We start from the raw sequence: 16,717 nt of genomic DNA, 5'->3' as shown, positions 1-16,717 counted from the left end.
CAACCCTCGCGCTAAAGGTCGTCTTGATTTTTCCTCTGTCGACGCAAGCAAGGTAGGAGCGTGGCAAGCTCTGACTGCGCAAGGGTTAAATCTCTGGGTGTGCACCCCTGCAGGTCCATGTACCTTGAAAGGCACCCCCCAAAAAAATCTCTCTCTCTCTCTCTTTTAAGGGAAATTGAGTTGACCCGCGTTGCAAGAGGCCGAGGTGAAATAAATAAAGGACAGGAGAGGCTCTGGCCAAGAGTCGCATGCTGGTGGGAGGAGTTTCCATGGCAATGAAGAGGTGACTGTGCCAGCCTAGCTTCCGCCCCTCGCAGAACTAGGGCAAGGTGGGCTCCTGCCTAGGGGCCACCGCCTGGCGGGGGGGGGGGGGCTTGCCCTGGCTCCCCGCCCGCCTCTGCCGCAGCCCGCCGGCCACAGGGCAAAGCCGCCGCCCGGTGCAGCACCAGCGCCGCTGACAGCTCCTGGGGACGCGGGGGGGGGGGGGGGGGGGGCGCGCCGCCGGCCAACCGAGCCTGAAACGGGCTCCGCCCCCCGCCCCCCTCCAGGCGCCCCACTCGATCCGCCAGCTCTGATTGGGCGGAGGCGGCCGTCCGTCAGGCGCCCCAGCCGGCGAGGCGGAGGGGGTAGGCTGAGCCGCTTGGCTCCTCCCGAGCAGGAGCCGCGGCGGCAGCAGCTTTGCGGTGGGAAGCGGCTCCTTGGCTGGGGCGGGGCGGGGGAGAGAGAAGCAGCAGATGTCAAGGCGGGGCGGGGGCGGGAGGGGAGACGAGATGCACCCAAGGCACGAGGATCTGCAGCCATGCAAGGCTCCAGGGTTTCGCATCACTCGTTTTCTCTCCTGAGCAGTGAGTAACAGAACTGGGGAGGGGGGAGGAGATGATAAATTGCATGAAACATGCACCCTCCCCAAGCAAAAATGCAGTCACTGCGCACTGCACCCCATGCGGCTGAATTAGAGGAGAAAGTTTGAGGGGGGTGGGGGGGTCAGAGACTCTCTCCTTCCCCTCCACCCCATGCAATGAGTTTGGAGAAAGGATTCTCCTCCCCAGCCCCTGTTTGTGGCCTGCCTTCCTCTCCCAGGTGAAGTGAGCTTGTCTGGGCACTGACCAGGCTCCTCTGGTTCCTTTCCCTCCTCCCACCCGCCCCTTCCTGCTTTTCATTTACATTTCTCTGCCATTCCTTCAAGAAGTGGAAGTACAAAATCGCCCTCCCACCCCACCTCGTCAGCATGAAGAGGTGCACATCGGATGAGCTGCAGCAGCCTGAGGAGGACTGTGCTGGGGCTGAAGATGCCCCCAACTTGGCTGCCATGGATGCTAAACCTGGGGATTGCGCTTCTGCCCTGTCAGAGTTGGGCACTGCTGCTAATCCGAATCCTGCTCCCCATCCTGTTCCCCGGAGCAAGCCTCCTGATTTAAAGGTAAGCCTCCCTAGCTGGTATTACAAAGAGACTTGGGTTTTTCCTGTGTGCAGCTGGAACCAGAGTTCCATCCAATGATCCTTATTGGCTTATTATTTACATGGGAACTTGACTTTCTACTTTAATAGCGATGATTGACCTGACATGATGACAGTATTTTCTTTTAGGTCTCCTGGATCATACCTGCAGATGTGTGTTGGTATTTTATGGGTTTATAAGACTGTTCACCAAAACTTTGATTATTTAAAAAAATAAAAGGGGCTCTTGGTATTGGGTTCAGCTTTGTGGAGATTATGTGATCTGCTGAGCAATGGTACTAGATAAAAGTCATCTGGAAGAGTTTGCCACAGGCTGGATAGTGCTTACGAGAGACAGGATGGCACAGTGGGTAGAGCACTGGGCTAGGACTCCTGAGACTGGGATTCTTTTCCTGGCTCTGTCACTGGTGTGCTGGGTGACCCTAGGCACATCACTTTGCTATTTTGTGCCTCTGTTTTCCCATCTGTAAAATGGGGAGATTGAGAGTTCCCTCTTCTGTAAAGCACTTTGCAACCTACAGATAAGTGCTGTATAATAAGAGCTAGGTGTTATTGTTATTAGAGGATAAGTTCTTTAAACCATGGGCTGGCTCTAATATGCAGTTATAGTAGCATAAGTGGGCCTTGGTTTTGATTGTGGGTGCTACAGGTGATGTTAAGGTTATGGTTTATAGGACATGAAGAGTCAAGGGGTAAGAGTCATGAGTTTATAAACTGATGTTTCTCTTTAAAAAAAGACTATGTTGAAGAAGAACAGTTATACACCAACTTCTGACCACATTTATACTGGTGTAAATTCAGAGAAACTCCATTGATTTAAATGAGGTTATACAATTGCATTGAAATCAGAATCTGGCTTGGTGCTAAACATGGTCAGAAGCTGTGGCTTAGGTGGGCCTTTCTTGATGAGGAAATGTGGCAGGGCCTGCATTCTGTGGAAGAACTTAGCAGATCACATTAAATAAAACCCACGGCAGCAGGTTCTGCAGAGCTAAACTAGAGAACATATATCTTGTCTGCGTTGATTCAAGTGCAGCTGCAGTTAGAACAATGACTAGGTAAAAATGCCCCCTTCTCACTCCCCAGAGCTGCTCCCTGAGGGGTCTTCAGGTCATACTTACAACAATAGGCTTTTACTAGCACTGCAGAGCTGGTACAGCTCTGGGAGAGAGAGCTGGGTTCTGTTTTGTCTTGCACATCACCATTGGAGCTGCTGGCTAATCAGTTCCTATTTGTCACTGGTAGTGATGCAAGAGGCAGAAAGGGCACTGGTGGAGGTTCCAGGTGGAGTTTCCAGCACTGACATTTAGCCAAGCCCCCCTTTGATTTGAAACATGAGCAGTACTGAGTGTAGTCATTGAAAAAGAGAGGGGATAAATAGGAAACCTGACTTGCTTTATTTTTGCAGAGGCTAATATTCTGACTGTAACTGCACTTCAAAATCTCCATGCATAGCTGTACATTTCACTGCATCTAAAACGTGTTCTCCTCCCTAGTTAGTTAGTAATGCATTCATTATTATACTACTTAACTTATAGTGCTTTTCAAAGGTATGTGTGATTAGCTGCAAATGTGGAAGCTGAGGCACAGAATGCAAGGGCCTCAGTTTGTATAAATCATAGTTTCATTGGCTCCAGCAGACCTACACTGATTTATATCTGCCGATGATCTGGCAGAGAGTTTAAACAGCTTGACCAAGTTCACACAGTGAATCATGAACGGTATGTAGGTGTCATGGCTTCATCCATATGTGCCAATGTTTGCCAGTTACCCAAAGGCAGATGTGAAGTGAACATGTCCATTAGGTAGTTCAAGAAAGAGCAACAACTAACCTTAGAGTTGTGGAGCTCTCGGCTTCTGTTATTGGCTCTTTTCAGTAGCTGTTGTGCTTTAGGAGTTACTGTAGTGACATGCACCTGTCACTGCTGTCCTATAAACAGCAATGAATGAAGTTGTTAAGAGCTATGTGCAAGACAGATGACCAGAGCCCACAGTGGCATGCTTTTAGCAGCATGTTCACCTGGCATGCAGCCTCACTCACCCAGAGCACTTCTAAAGTAGCTCTTGCTGGCTGATTCCTTTGACAGACACTTGGTCTTCGGCTTACATGGCAATTGGAGCAGCTCCATGCACACCTGATCCAACTGCTCAGCTGTTCTGATTGTGCCTGCAGTGATATGTTCATGCTGTAGGGCAGAAAAATGAGGAGAGAAGGAAACATAAGAGGCGGGACCAGGGAAACAGAGTAGAGGCAGAAGTGGGCAGGAGGATCCCCTAAGAGAGGAAGGGGGGAAAGCAGGTGAGAGGAAGGGATGGAGAATAGTTCTGGGAGGTAAGAGGATGAGAGAATAGATCCAACAGGGAGAGACAGTGGGGCAAGCTGCCCCACACCGTCACCTGCTAGTGCATCTCATCCTGAACTGAAGCAGCTACTTATAAGGGCTGAGAGGTGAGATCAGTCTCAATGGCTTTTTTAGCCCTTGGCTCCTGTACAGAGAGACTACCAGCTACGCTAATTATGGTGGTTGTGCGCTGTGGACTGAGACCTACCCTCCAAACAATCTCAGAGGCTACTGATCAGATGGTAACTTTCAGTCACCAGTGGCCTATGCTGGATTTGTGCTAGCAACCTGGAAACAATAGGCTCTTTTCTGTTCTTGCCAGTCTCCTTACTTCTCTGGTCCCCCCCTCACTGCAAGTGCATGGCAGATTTTCTTACACAAGTAAGAACCCTGCTGTTTTGGTATGAGCAAGCTTCCCATGACCAAAAAAGTCCTGGCAAGAAGAGCAGATGTGGGACACAACTCTGCTTAAAAATATGTTAGGTGGTAGATATTTCTGAGCTCTGCAGCAGAGAGGCTGAATCTGTACAAAATACTGCCAAAGAAATTGTTCAGATCTTTTATTGTAAGAGACAGTAGACTGAGTGTCCGGGGGGGGGAGGGGATGTATCATAAAGGCATTTTACCCCTTAGATCTCATTCCTGCCTTTCCCCAGGCAGTGAAGATCTGTGTATATTCTCTTTTGTCTGTAATTGGATGAATTTGATGGCCACAGAAACCAGGGGCTGAATGCAGCCATGGTTTTGATCTAAAATCATCACCACGTCAATCTTAATGGTCCCCATGCCTCCACGTGTTTGGCCTTGGAAGTTAAGAGCAGCTGGAAAGCTGAAGGCTCCATCCAGAGTTCCACTCCTCTCCTTGGTCCTGATTGCAAGCCCGTGGAAGTCAGTGGAAACCCTCCCATTGACTTCCGTGAGCTCTAGAACAGACCCGCTTTGTGCTGCTCCAGTGTGCGAAGGGAGCAGAAAGCAGCCAGATCCCCTCTGCACATTCCCACTCTGCTACAGGGGAATTCTGCAGAGCCAGCGTAGACAGTTCTGGCACCACACCCCATCCTGGGGCAAGGGGAGCAGCCAGAGTACGCTGAGCTGTGGCAGTCTCTGGCTGGTGGGGAGTCCTTCGGAAGCCATAACCAGCTGGCATAGATTAGAGCCGTCCCTGAGCTGGACATAGCAGACGATCTGGGCTTGAAGTTGACAGTGCCTAGATGGGGATCAGACTTTAGCACTTACCTCCTCCAGCTTGGACAGTTTATTGCTATCAGGGCATGGTGCTCTTTACCCAGACTTTCCCTGGTGGGGTGGTTGACTTTGTGGGCAGGATTTCATAGGTAAGGTCTCATTCTCTGTGGGCTGGGCTGCGGTTTAGTGTTGTCACTGTGACATGAGTTTGTAGTAGCATGGTTTAAAGACAGAATTATTCATCTTCCTAGGGCAAAGCCCTTGCTTCTGGTCACCTGGGTGCAACTCCCAATGGAATCAGTGGCAGCTCCCTGGCTGTAATGGAGGAGACCGTTTGGGCCTAGAGTGAGATCAGGATTAGACTCCTTGCAAACAGAGTCTTACCCAAAGCTCATTGGAGTCAACAGAAAGACGTACAATGGCTTCCGTGGGCACTGGATCAGGTCTGTGGAGCCAAACCCTAAAAGCTCAACTCAGTTGGAACCTAGACTTTACCCAGGGAAAAACGCTCATTGGGGCCAAACTCTGAACTTTCTACTCAGCTTTTACTCTTGCTCTTTTATTCCTTATTCATGTGGGTTTGGACCCCACAAAGGAACCTGCCAAGAGTCCCCCTCTTCCAGATTCCCCTCCTAGAGAGCCTTACAAGGCCCCTCATTGCAGTTCCAGCCAGAGACTATCGATGCTACCAACCTATGGGTTGCCTAGAAGGGGAAGATAAGACACTTTTCCTTCCTCCCCCACAAAAGCCATCACCTCCACATATGTTGGAATTCACTCCTTTGCATCAGCCATTCAAAGGACACCATGAAGGTAAGTTAAGTCCCTGCCCCCAAGTTACCTGAATGTCCCTGCAGTCAAATGGCCTGAACAGAAGTACCTTGGTCACTGGAATGGTCTTATTTATCAGATGCTGCTTAGCACACTTAGGCACAGACCTTTCCAATTCCCTCTGCCTCTTTCTCATGCACATAAAGGGGATTGTGCTGCATGACCCTGGCTAATGTCAACCACTGTTTCAAAAGTGTGAGGGTGTGAGTAGGTTCTCTAACGATTCACACTGCTCAGAGGCAAGAACTCCAGGCAGTTAATTAATAATGATGACGATGGCATTTTCCTTCCACATCATGTTTCAACCAAGGATCTCAAATCACTTTACAAGCGTTAATAATTCATGCTCACATAGCGTGAGGTGGTATGTCTGAATGATGATCATCATCCCCATTTTACAGATAGGGACACTGAGACAGGAAGTGCCTTGCCTAAAGTCACACAGCAAGTCAGTGACAGAGCCAGGAAGAGAACCCAGGGTTCCTGACTCACAGTTCCCTGCTATAACCAACTGACCACACTCTACATCAGTTGAAGTCTTGCTCATTGGGTGTGGGGAGGCATGGAGTAGATTAAAAGGGTGGCACCTGAGTTCATTTCACACATCTAGAGGTTCTGGGTTCAAATGTGAATTACATCAAATGATATGAGTGTGGGTGGTCTCAGCCAAAAGCAAAAGTACCTTGTCCTGTGGTGCTGCAGTCTCTGTAGGAGGAAGCCCTGTTTTCCTTTCCTGGCTCAGGATGGTGTTGCATTGATGGACTAGCAATTGGAGAAAGCTTGCACTGTGCTTCTACATATCAGCCTCTCGCGTTCGTGAGCATTAACATTTCCACGCTTTCATTGTTAAAGGCCTCGCTGGGGCTTACTGGCAAAATGTATCTACATGCCTCATCTAGGAGGAGGCCTCAGGTTAACTGAACCTTCCACAGGATCCCAGATCTCTTGGGCTCATCAACATGCCGTTGTTCCTTCACGTTCTCCTTTCATGCACGTGACCTCACACAAGATGAAATTCACCCCATGCAGTGAGCGGCCACAAAACCCTGTGCCACTACAATCCCCTTTGAGCCTTCCAGAGGGAGCTGGGGGGATGGTGCACAGGTCTTGGGCTGCAGAGGGGAGAATTTCACACATGTGGTCAGGTTTAGAACTGTGAATCCCCTTTACACATTACGCCCCCTGCTACTGCTCACTTTGAATGTCCCTTGCGGTTCAGGAACTCACCTTTGTCCATTAAGAACATTCCACTGAAGCCAACAGTGTTCTGGATAGGTCTAGTACATTCAACAGTATAGAGGCTGCATTCAGCCGCAGAACCAGGGCAATTGACCTGCTTGTACCTTGGACAATGAAAATACAGGTGCATTCAGCTTAAATGCACCTATGATATTCATCATCATCCAAGCAGTTAAGCCAGCCTTGCTTTCACCCCTCAGCAAGGAAAAGTTTGATTCTTAATTTCTTTGGAGTCAGTTCAGAAAACAAATAGGTGACAGGAGAGGGTGAAATGCTTGTGCATTGAGAGGAATTGCATTCTTTAGGATACAGATCTAGCTGTTTTAATGCATGGGGCAGGAGAAGGGGACATGGTCAAAGTCTGAATTGCTTTGAAGCCCTTCTTCAAATTTCACTCCAAGTTTGGAGTTTGAGCAGGTCACAGCATTATTGAAAATAATTACAGGTGCTAAAGATTCTATTTTTATATAGATTCTTATACTGTGCTCATTACAGGAGTATCAGCACCTTCCAGTAATGCACCAAGCAGTGTGATTTACATCTGTCACATTTGTTCTCTCATCCTCTCCCCTGGGGGAGAAGCGTGCATACAGGAGTGTCTTGTTTTGGATAATATGTGTATATACCCATTGCTCTGTACTGTTTAAGTCACTGCCATCTTTTTTATTTCCCATATGAAGGTGGAGCTGGTGAAAGGGAGCAGACTGCAGAGTGCTGGCACCTGGCTTTCCGAAGGATAGGCATGGCATAGGCATCAGCAATAGCTAATCGAATTTCCATGTGGAAAAATTTCTACTGTGTCCAACTGGTCAGCAACATTTTGGAAGAGATCAGTGGTTCTGTTGGGGTTACCCATCCTCCAGCTGAAACTTGCAAGAGACCAGTGGGGACCAATTGAGCCACCAGCAGAAGCTCAGAGACCATTTGAAATATTTAATAGGGCCCGTCTGATTTTCCACTAGAGTTGCTAGCTATTCCTAGATTGGCCTGGCCCCCGACCTCTCAGGGTTAGGGTTGAGTTAGTTGTCCATGCACACGCAATCTGAAATGGTCTTAAAGAACTAAGTCCTCTATTTGGGATGGTATTTGCCCCTGTGAGAGCACCAGCACCAGAGTCTGTCTATACAATTTAAGTCCCAACGAAGACAGGAGAGCATCAGGGCTTAGTGGATAGATCATAGGGCTGGGAGTCAGGAAACCTGCATTCTGTTCCTAGCTCTGCCAAACACATGATGTGGGAACCTGGGCAAGTCCCTTCTCTTTGTGCCTCAGTTTCCCTCACCTGTGGGTTTCTGTTTAGCTCTTTGGAAAAGGAAGCATCTTTCACTATGTGTCTGTACAGTGCCTACCACCCTGGGGGCCCAGTCTTGATTGGAGCCTCTAGGTGATATTAATTGTATTAAAGAAGTAAAGTGGGACTTACATGGTATATGAAGGCTGTGCTTTGAGCCACTGCCACAGATCTTGATTGAAAGATTTAGGTATACAAAGGAATACACAACCAGGAGGTTCAGATAGTGACTGATAAGATATCTGAAATTCCAGCAGTCCCTTAGTATTTACAAAATTCCTCCTGTTCATTTGTGTTTGATAAAACTGGTTGTTAAAATGTTATCAATGTGTAAACAGTTAACAGGAGAATAGGGTGAAACACCATTTTTAATCCAGAACCATTTTCAAACAAGGTGAAAACCTTTGATTTAACCCTGCCAAAGCTAGTAACAATTCAGGCCCAATTCTCCTTTCATACACGCACTGGTGTAAACCAGGAGTAACTCCTGTGAAGTCAATAGAATCAAACTGGTGTAAGTGAGAGGAGAATCAGGGCCTTTGTACTGAAAAAAGCCCAAGGCATAATTGGTAGATCTGAAGCCTAAGAGATCTGTCATGGAGATTTGTACATTAGTCACTTTTTGAAACAGTGGATTTTTTTTAAACCAAACAGATTGCCATGAATTTTTTGGCCTTGATTCATAGATATTTTGGATGATATTCCTTTTATCAAACTATATCAAACTTCAGCATGAAGACTTCAGAATCTTAATTCCTTTATGAAACAATCTCTAAAGTCACCATAGTCTATAAAGATTTATGATGGAGATTTTTCTAAGGCGATTTGGCCACCCACAGTCTCAGCCTATGTTGCTCACTTTTTAAAGGCTTTTTTGTTTGTTAAATTGGCTTATTCTGCTTTCTGGGCTAGTCATCTGTAAAGTTAAGTTTTGAAAAACAAAGTTGTTTTCTCCAACATATGAGCACCAGCCATTTCCCAACCTATTTCTAAACAAGACTCTAGTGAACAGTTGCTTTATTCTTTTCTATTCCTTTCAGATTAAAGTATATAGGGCCAAACCCTCAAGTCCTTACTGAGGCAAGTCACTGGAAACAAGTGAAAGTTTTAACCAACTAAAAACTGAAGGACTCAAAGCTTTGGCTCACACGTATTTAAAAACAGATTTTTTTTTTTTTACTTATTTTGATCAATTTCCTTGTAAATTCCTTTACTTCTACAAGACTTCAATGTAGCACTGAATCTACCCCATCCAACACAACAATACATGATTCTGACTTTCTCTGCATGCAGATCTCCTTTGAGCATCCTGTGGGTACAGCCCCTCAAAAATTTGGGATGATGTAATCACCAGGATGACTTTTAAGACCAGTTTTAGGCCAAAATGATTTTTTTTATGCTTAGAACCTACTGAAAAAGCTGTAGGTCAGGGGTGAAATCCTGCCACATTAAAATCAATGGCAAAACTCCCATTGCCATCAGTGGTAGAGGATTTCACTCCAGATCTTTACGTGATGTAAACTGGTTTAATGCCATTGGATCTTTATAGCTATGCCAGTGTACATCAGTGGAAGATATGGGCCTTGTGTATCCAGTGGAAAAACTGATATAACTGGAACTCCTAGATGCTGTCAAAGTTATCTTTTTCTTTTATTCTCTCCCTCCTTTCTCAAAGCCTCCTTTTATTTTCTTTTTGTTACTTTCAAAGCATGCATGCTGGTCATTTCTTTTCCCAGGGAGCTTCTAAAGGGCAAACAAACCTTCTATCCGAATGGTAAAAGTCTGTGGGTTTATGGTTATCTAATGCTGTCTCTGTTTCCATAGAAACTCTAACTAGAATAAACTTTAGATCACGATTTCCTGAAGTAGAGACAGCACAGCGGATTTGTTACATTTTTCTCAGGTAGAACTTTGGGAATATCATCTGCATGATGGTTGGATAATGAGAGGATTAAAGTTTTTGGGCTATGGTGTAATTGTAGTGGCTAGTGCTGTAATTCTCTCTAGTTATCACTCTGATACTTGTAAATATCAGAAGCAGAACAATTATGGACTTAGACTCTGGTTTATAAACAGTTTTGGGTTTTTTGCAGGGTTTTTTTTTTTGGCCAGCCATGAAATATTGCAGTCACCTGCAAGTTCCTGTAGAATTTGTATTGCAAACACAGCTGCCTTTCCAGAATTTGGTGGCTTTGCTAAAAGCAGCTCTTGGTTCTGAGCCCACATCATATCATCTTTTCAGGCAGGAGAAAATGTGCATGTAGGTGAAAGTGACACATCAGCAGTCGTGGGGCAAAATTCTGGCCTCACTGAAGTAACTAGTAAGACTCCCATTGCCTCCATAGGGTAAGGATTTCAATACTGCACTGAAGTGCTCAGACTAGCCTCAAAGCAGAGACCACACAGGTAGTGACACAGCAGGCTTCCCTCACATTGTCCTGCCAACAAGCCTCAGGCCTGAATGGATATAGAGATGCTGCCCTGAGGGGTGAGAGGATAATCTAGCTACCATAGCTCATTCAGCCCCCAGCCAATGAGAATGGTGGGTTGTGAGATGGATCATCCGACCTACTGGTAGCTGGACTGAAACCCAACAAGCTCATTTTACAGAGGTCACTGAGCAGCCATCCAATGGCAGCAACAGTCAGTCACTAGCTGGATATGAATTGGTGATGTGGAGATTGAAGGCAATCTTACTTAAACAGGTAGAAATCTGGGTGTTACGTTGACTCCAGTGGAGTCACTCTGGCTTTTTACTAGTGTAACCAGGGAGTTTTCTACACCTGAAAATTAGTCCAGAATAAGGTAGGAAGTGGATTCCAAATCCCCTTTTATTTGGAATAAGGCGCTCTTGTTCCACAAGAGCATCCACACATGCAGTTAATTGGGAATAGCTCCCCTTGTAGACAAGCTTCAAGATCAGAATCTTGCCTGCTATATCCCATTACCAGTTCTTTTCTGTAGCTATTGCGAATAGCCAAGCAATGCATGACCAAACTGATATATCATGCAGAAAGGCACCAGCTTGTTTTGTTTTTTATAATTCACACATAGTGGCCACCCAGCTAATGTCAGAAACTGAGCACCTGTTTAAATACCTGTAGTCTCTGGGCACAAATAAATGGGTGTCCCATACAAGAAGAATGTCTTGGAACAATCTTGTGCAGTGTGAGGAGCCTTTTGCAGTCTCCAGGTTGCTGCTCACCTCTTCCACCTGGACCACAAGCTGCAGTTTAATCTTACGAGGCATAGATAGTTGCAGTCTGTGTTTCAAGAAGTGGAAGAGCACATTGACAGAACTCCAGCTGTTTAATTTCTGGAGCATGTTGATCAGGACAGGTGGTGCATTGTCATGCATTGGCAGCAAAGTTTAAAAACACTAGTAACCATAGTTTTTCTAGCTAAAGAAAAGGTTGGGTTTTTATTTTTATGTTCTTTTCCTTTATGTTGCAGTCATACAGTGAAGATTTCAGGGATTGCATGAACTTTTCAGAGAAAATGGTTAGCTGAACTTACTTATTTTGGGCTAATTCCCAGGTCCTTCTCCCCCCCCCCCCCCCCAGCCCCTTACCTGGGGAAAACTCCTATTGGCTTTTACTGGAGTTTGTTATGCAAGAAGTAAAAAAATGAAAGCCAGATGCTCTTATTCATAGTGGGTAATGCTTTACTCCAAGTATTTCCATTGACTTCAGTGGAGCTACTCACAGCTTAGGGGAAAAATCCTCAACTGGTATAAATTGTCATAGCTCTATTGACTTCAGTGGGGCTAGGACAGTTTACACCAGCGGAGGATCTGCCCTGAAATGAATAAAGGTATCACAAATAAGCACCTCTGGGGTGGCTGGTTGCCTTAGAAGATTAGGGTTTTGCCTGAGGAAGGCCTGCAGGAGTGGATCTGTAATTTAGAACCTATCATGCCTTGCAATGGGCATGGAGGGATGGTGGCAGAGTTTCCTTCTGCAAGCTTAGCCATGGTGTGACAAGATTCTGCCTGAAAAGTGGGTTTGCCAGCTGGGCTCCAGGAGGGGTGAATTAGACCCCAATCCTTCAGTCCTGGCATTGCATCCCTGTGCCTGCACAGATGATCTTTGATTTCACCAGGACTCTGTAGGGACACAGGGGTCTCCTGTGCAGATCTGATAGCGGGATCAGGCCCTTACATGGTAACCCTTCCAAAGGTTCTGTAGAGAAACCTCACAGGTGTGTTTGATCATCAGAAATCATTAGGAAGAACAGCCTCATTCTTTTTCCTGGGGCTTGTGCTAAGAGTAAGAATCCTTACAGGGCTGTGAGAAATTGTCACATTGACTCTAAGATTTAGCTTTTAAAAAAAAAAAAAAATCTATACCTGTTTATCCCAAACTGTTCTTTCCTCACCATGGAGCCAGTTCTCATCTCCACTTCATGGCTAAAATACAGCCAAGTGGTCAAATTTTCCTCACTGCAATACCTATGAAACACCCTTGAAATTAGTGAGATTGCATAGGTAAAACTGGAGAATTAGTGCCTGAAGTCTTTGGATGGGGCATTTAACAAGGTTGCTTCTTACTGAGTAGTCTCTCATAGTCAGAATTCCCTTTTCAGGGAGAATCCTCCCTCTCCAGGGCCCCTTACAGACCTCCCTACAACCTTTCTTATAAGTCCTACAAGCCTCTACTTGGGGCTGGTTTAGTGACCACAAACAGTTGAAAACATTTCCACCAATAAAGTCCAACACTGAAAACCAAAGGATCACACTTACCTCTGGCTCTACACTGAGCTCTTCTGTCACAGCTCATTACTGTCTCTCCCTGGAACTTGACCTTATGGCTCTAACAATCTCCTCTTGCCAGCATCTCCCTTATTCTGCTGGAGAAGGCAGACTATATACTGCCCTCCTCCAATGCACTCCTCCTAATTGGCTGGAAGGGAGGGGAGCCCTAACCCAACCTTTATTACAGGGCTGCTGATCCCAAGCCCTTAAAGGAACAGTGTGCCTGGGTTTTCCCCCATCCAACTCCTAATTCCCCAGAACTGCTTCCTCTCTTCCACTACCAGACCATTTCCCAGGCCTTTGTTCATTTCAGCTCACTGGAATGGGGCCTTCTGGGCCCCTCTACTCTGAAAGGGCCTTTGTACCTCGCTACCGGCAGTATGCACAAAGCCAGGGTGGGAACCTCAGTGGGACTTTACAGAGCAGCCACTGTCTTATACATTGAGCGGAAATAAGCCATGACTTTATACCTGAGTCTAGGGCTGGGAATCGGGACTGTGGCATTCTAATCCCAGCTCTGATCCTTATGCCCTCTGTTGCTTTGGGAGAGCCGGGTAGCCTTTTTCCCTCTTGCTCATCCTTCCTGTGAAATGGGATTAGTGCTGCAGAGATGCCCACTGCGGCTTACTTAGGAGAAGTTCATAAGGGACTGGGTAAGTGCTAGCTGTTAAGTATTACTGAGCACTGAACCACCTTGACTAGTCTTTGGTGCATTCCAGCTCTAGTGAAAGTGCAGGAACAGATGTTTTGTGGAGCCACAGAGCTGTGATGCTAACAGGAAGTGAACATCCTATCGGAGCCATTCACAGCTGAGCGGAGTGGAGCTGCGACTCACCGTGTGTCCTTGTCATCTTTATAGAGAGATGCCACATTGTTTCTGGCCTCTCTTCTTCCATAATCTTGCCTCATCTTGAATCGTCACTGGCTCCTTTCTATGAGAGCGAAGCCTACTGAACGGTCAGCGGCTGGCGCGCTTGCCACACCACAACGCTGCCCTCCCCTCCCTGACTGTTGGTGCTGTTACATAAGCGTATAGGGCCATCAGTCTAGCAAGGCCAATATCCTGCCTCCCATGGTGGCCAATGTGCAGTGCTTCAAAGGAAGGAGAATCTCTCTGCCCAGAATGCCTGTTGTGCAATGCTGTATCTGGTAGCTAGAGGAGTTAACTCCTTCCTGGCCCCTGCAAGGTGTATCAGAGCTAGGTTTGACTTAAATGTCTGCAGCCTGAACTGATCTGGAGGCTTGGCAATAGCAGCACTGCGTGCTGCTATTCACGGGACTCTGGCATGTTCTTCTCACAGGCCTGCAGAGCTTAGCACCTGTTATCTGGGAAGAGCAGGGTGGTCCCTTCTGCCAGCAGAGATAAGCAACAGGACCTCCATGGCATAGTGCGAGTGAGGGAGGCAATGGTAATGTTCTGCTAAAAGAAGGAGGGGTTCAAGGGTGCAATGGGGAACTGGACGAAGGGAAAGGCACTAACATTAGGATCTGGTTGGTTTGACATCCCAGGATGGGGAGAAGAGGGATCCTGGTTGAAAGGCAAGGAGGGCAGAGAAGAACTGCAAAAATAGGGGGCTTGGGGAAACTGACATGCAAAAGAAAAACCTGAGTGGGAAGAACACAGAGATGTCGAGGTACAGCTGCCACACCAGCCTTCATTCAGGTTGTTGTGCCTGCATGCTGCAAGGAACTGCTGTAAGCAGTGAGATCTTTCTAAAGCACATGCTGAAGTGCCCAGGTTCAACACAGTCCCAGCCTTCTGAAAGCCCTCCAGCCATGCAGGGAAGCAGTGTCTTCTTTTACACGATCCCAGTGTTATTTAGTGGATTTCACTGAAGTTGCACCACTTTACCCCAGTGGACAATTTGGCCCCAGGGCTGTAATGTCAATAAAGGGTATTTTTCATCTGTCATTCCGTCACCGTACTATCTAGCTGCTGTATATGGACTGATTAAAAGCAGGGACATACAATCCAGGGTATAATAATAGTGGGTCGTGTGCTTTGTTTTCTCTCCTCTGTCACAGAAAATACAGCAGCTCTCCGAAGGCTCCATGTTTGGCCATGGCCTGAAGCACCTTTTCCACAGTCGCCGCAGGTCGCGGGAACGAGAGCACCAGAACTCCCAGGACTCTCTGTCGCAGCACTACGGGATGTCTGACCACGACTCCCCTGATGAGAAGGAACGCTCGCCAGAGATGCACCGTGTCTCCTATGCCATGTCCCTCCACGACCTCCCTGTACGCCCCACTGCCTTCAACAGGGTGCTGCAGCAGATCCGCTCCCGCCCGTCCATCAAGAGAGGGAGCAGCTTGCACAGCGGCAGCCGCCGGAGCAAAAGCAGCTCCCTTGATCCCCAGAAAGGCAGCCCCCATCTGGTCCGGAAGGCTCCCCAGGATAGTAGCCTCACAGCCATACTGCATCAGCACCAGGGCCGGCCAAGGTCTTCATCTGCCACAGACACCGCCATCTTGCTGGCTGAAAGTGGGGCTGTGTACCTCCTCCCGGAGGAGTCGGAGTGCCTCGCCGACAAGGTAGGGCTAACCGTGGAAAGACGTAAGCCTGGGAGTGCCTGGCCCACTCCCCGCGAGAAATCAAATATGGCCTGCAGAGTTCTACCATGCTGTGGCCCCATCTTTAATACAGAGGCCAGTCCCAGCACACAATGGTGTTTATTGATCCACGTACCTGCCGTATTCATGGGCAGTATCTCCACATTAAAGATGCAGGAGCTGCCGTCTGCTCCATTGTAAGGAAATTAGGTGTGTTCCTCAGGCTCCAGGCAGGTTGCCACTGTGACTCTCATTGTTTTGGGCATTAATGCTAGGAAATAAGAGATTGTCTGATGGCTGCAATTGCCAGCGTCTCCGTAGGATTAAACCCTGTAGCACCCTTAATAGGCCCTGTCTTTAATGTAGTGGTCGCGCTTTGTTCAGAAGGTGAACTAGGGGATTGTTAGAGTCTGCTCTAGAGAGGACATGGGGCCCAAGAACCTATAACAGGAAGAGTATAGAACAATGGGATCATATCTGGGTACAACACAGTCAGCCAGCCACAGCCAGCATCCTGTAGAGAGGTACTCAGCCTGCGCTGCCCCCTGCATGTACCCTGTCTGACCACGTTGCGGCATTGCTTGCTTTGTGGGGAGTGTTGGGATCATCTTTCAGAAGGACACACACACACACAGACACACAGAAGCACGGAAGCTGTGTCCGGATGTGGTTAGTTTCTGGTCTCCCCAGCTGCTGCCCTTGGTGTTGCTGTTTTTGTGAAGCCCCTTCATGAAGCATAGCTGCCAGTCATCCCTTCAGACAGTGATTTCAGGCGCAGGGATTCCCAGGCAACTTTGTAGCCAGGAGGAGTTTGATCCAATTCCTCTTGCTGTCAACCAGCACTGAGTCAATGCAGTAGGACCTGCGGGGTGGTGTCAGTGGGTGTCTGGGAGCCAGAAGGGAAAATGCATGAGTCCTGCAGTTACACTGAGGACCTCACGAAGAAAGGTAAAAAGATTGGATGGGGAGGAATGTACTTATCTTCCCCTTCCCCTCCCACAATGGTTGCAGCTTGTCTGCAGAAGCATGCTCAGGTCGATGTATTGTCCAGAAAGCCTTATGCACCAT

General features: G+C 47.4%; 1 protein-coding gene across 1 annotated transcript in view; it reads left to right on the top strand.

Moving 5' to 3' along the window:
* The first annotated feature begins 755 nt into the window (after positions 1-755).
* Positions 756-16,717, top strand: part of TMCC2 (transmembrane and coiled-coil domain family 2) — a 74,700-nt gene continuing 58,738 nt past the window's right edge. The window contains exons 1-3 of the mRNA XM_078849814.1: positions 756-845; positions 1,187-1,420; positions 15,125-15,631. Coding sequence (XP_078705940.1) covers positions 1,229-1,420; positions 15,125-15,631 — 699 coding nt within the window. The 5' untranslated portion in view covers positions 756-845; positions 1,187-1,228. The remainder of the gene's footprint in view (positions 846-1,186; positions 1,421-15,124; positions 15,632-16,717) is intronic.

This window comes from Lepidochelys kempii, chromosome 21, assembly GCF_965140285.1.
Source record: "Lepidochelys kempii isolate rLepKem1 chromosome 21, rLepKem1.hap1, whole genome shotgun sequence".
NCBI lineage: Eukaryota > Metazoa > Chordata > Testudines > Cheloniidae > Lepidochelys > Lepidochelys kempii.
The sequence above is the reverse complement of the archived record's forward strand: the minus strand, read 5'-3'. Positions and strand labels throughout refer to the sequence as shown.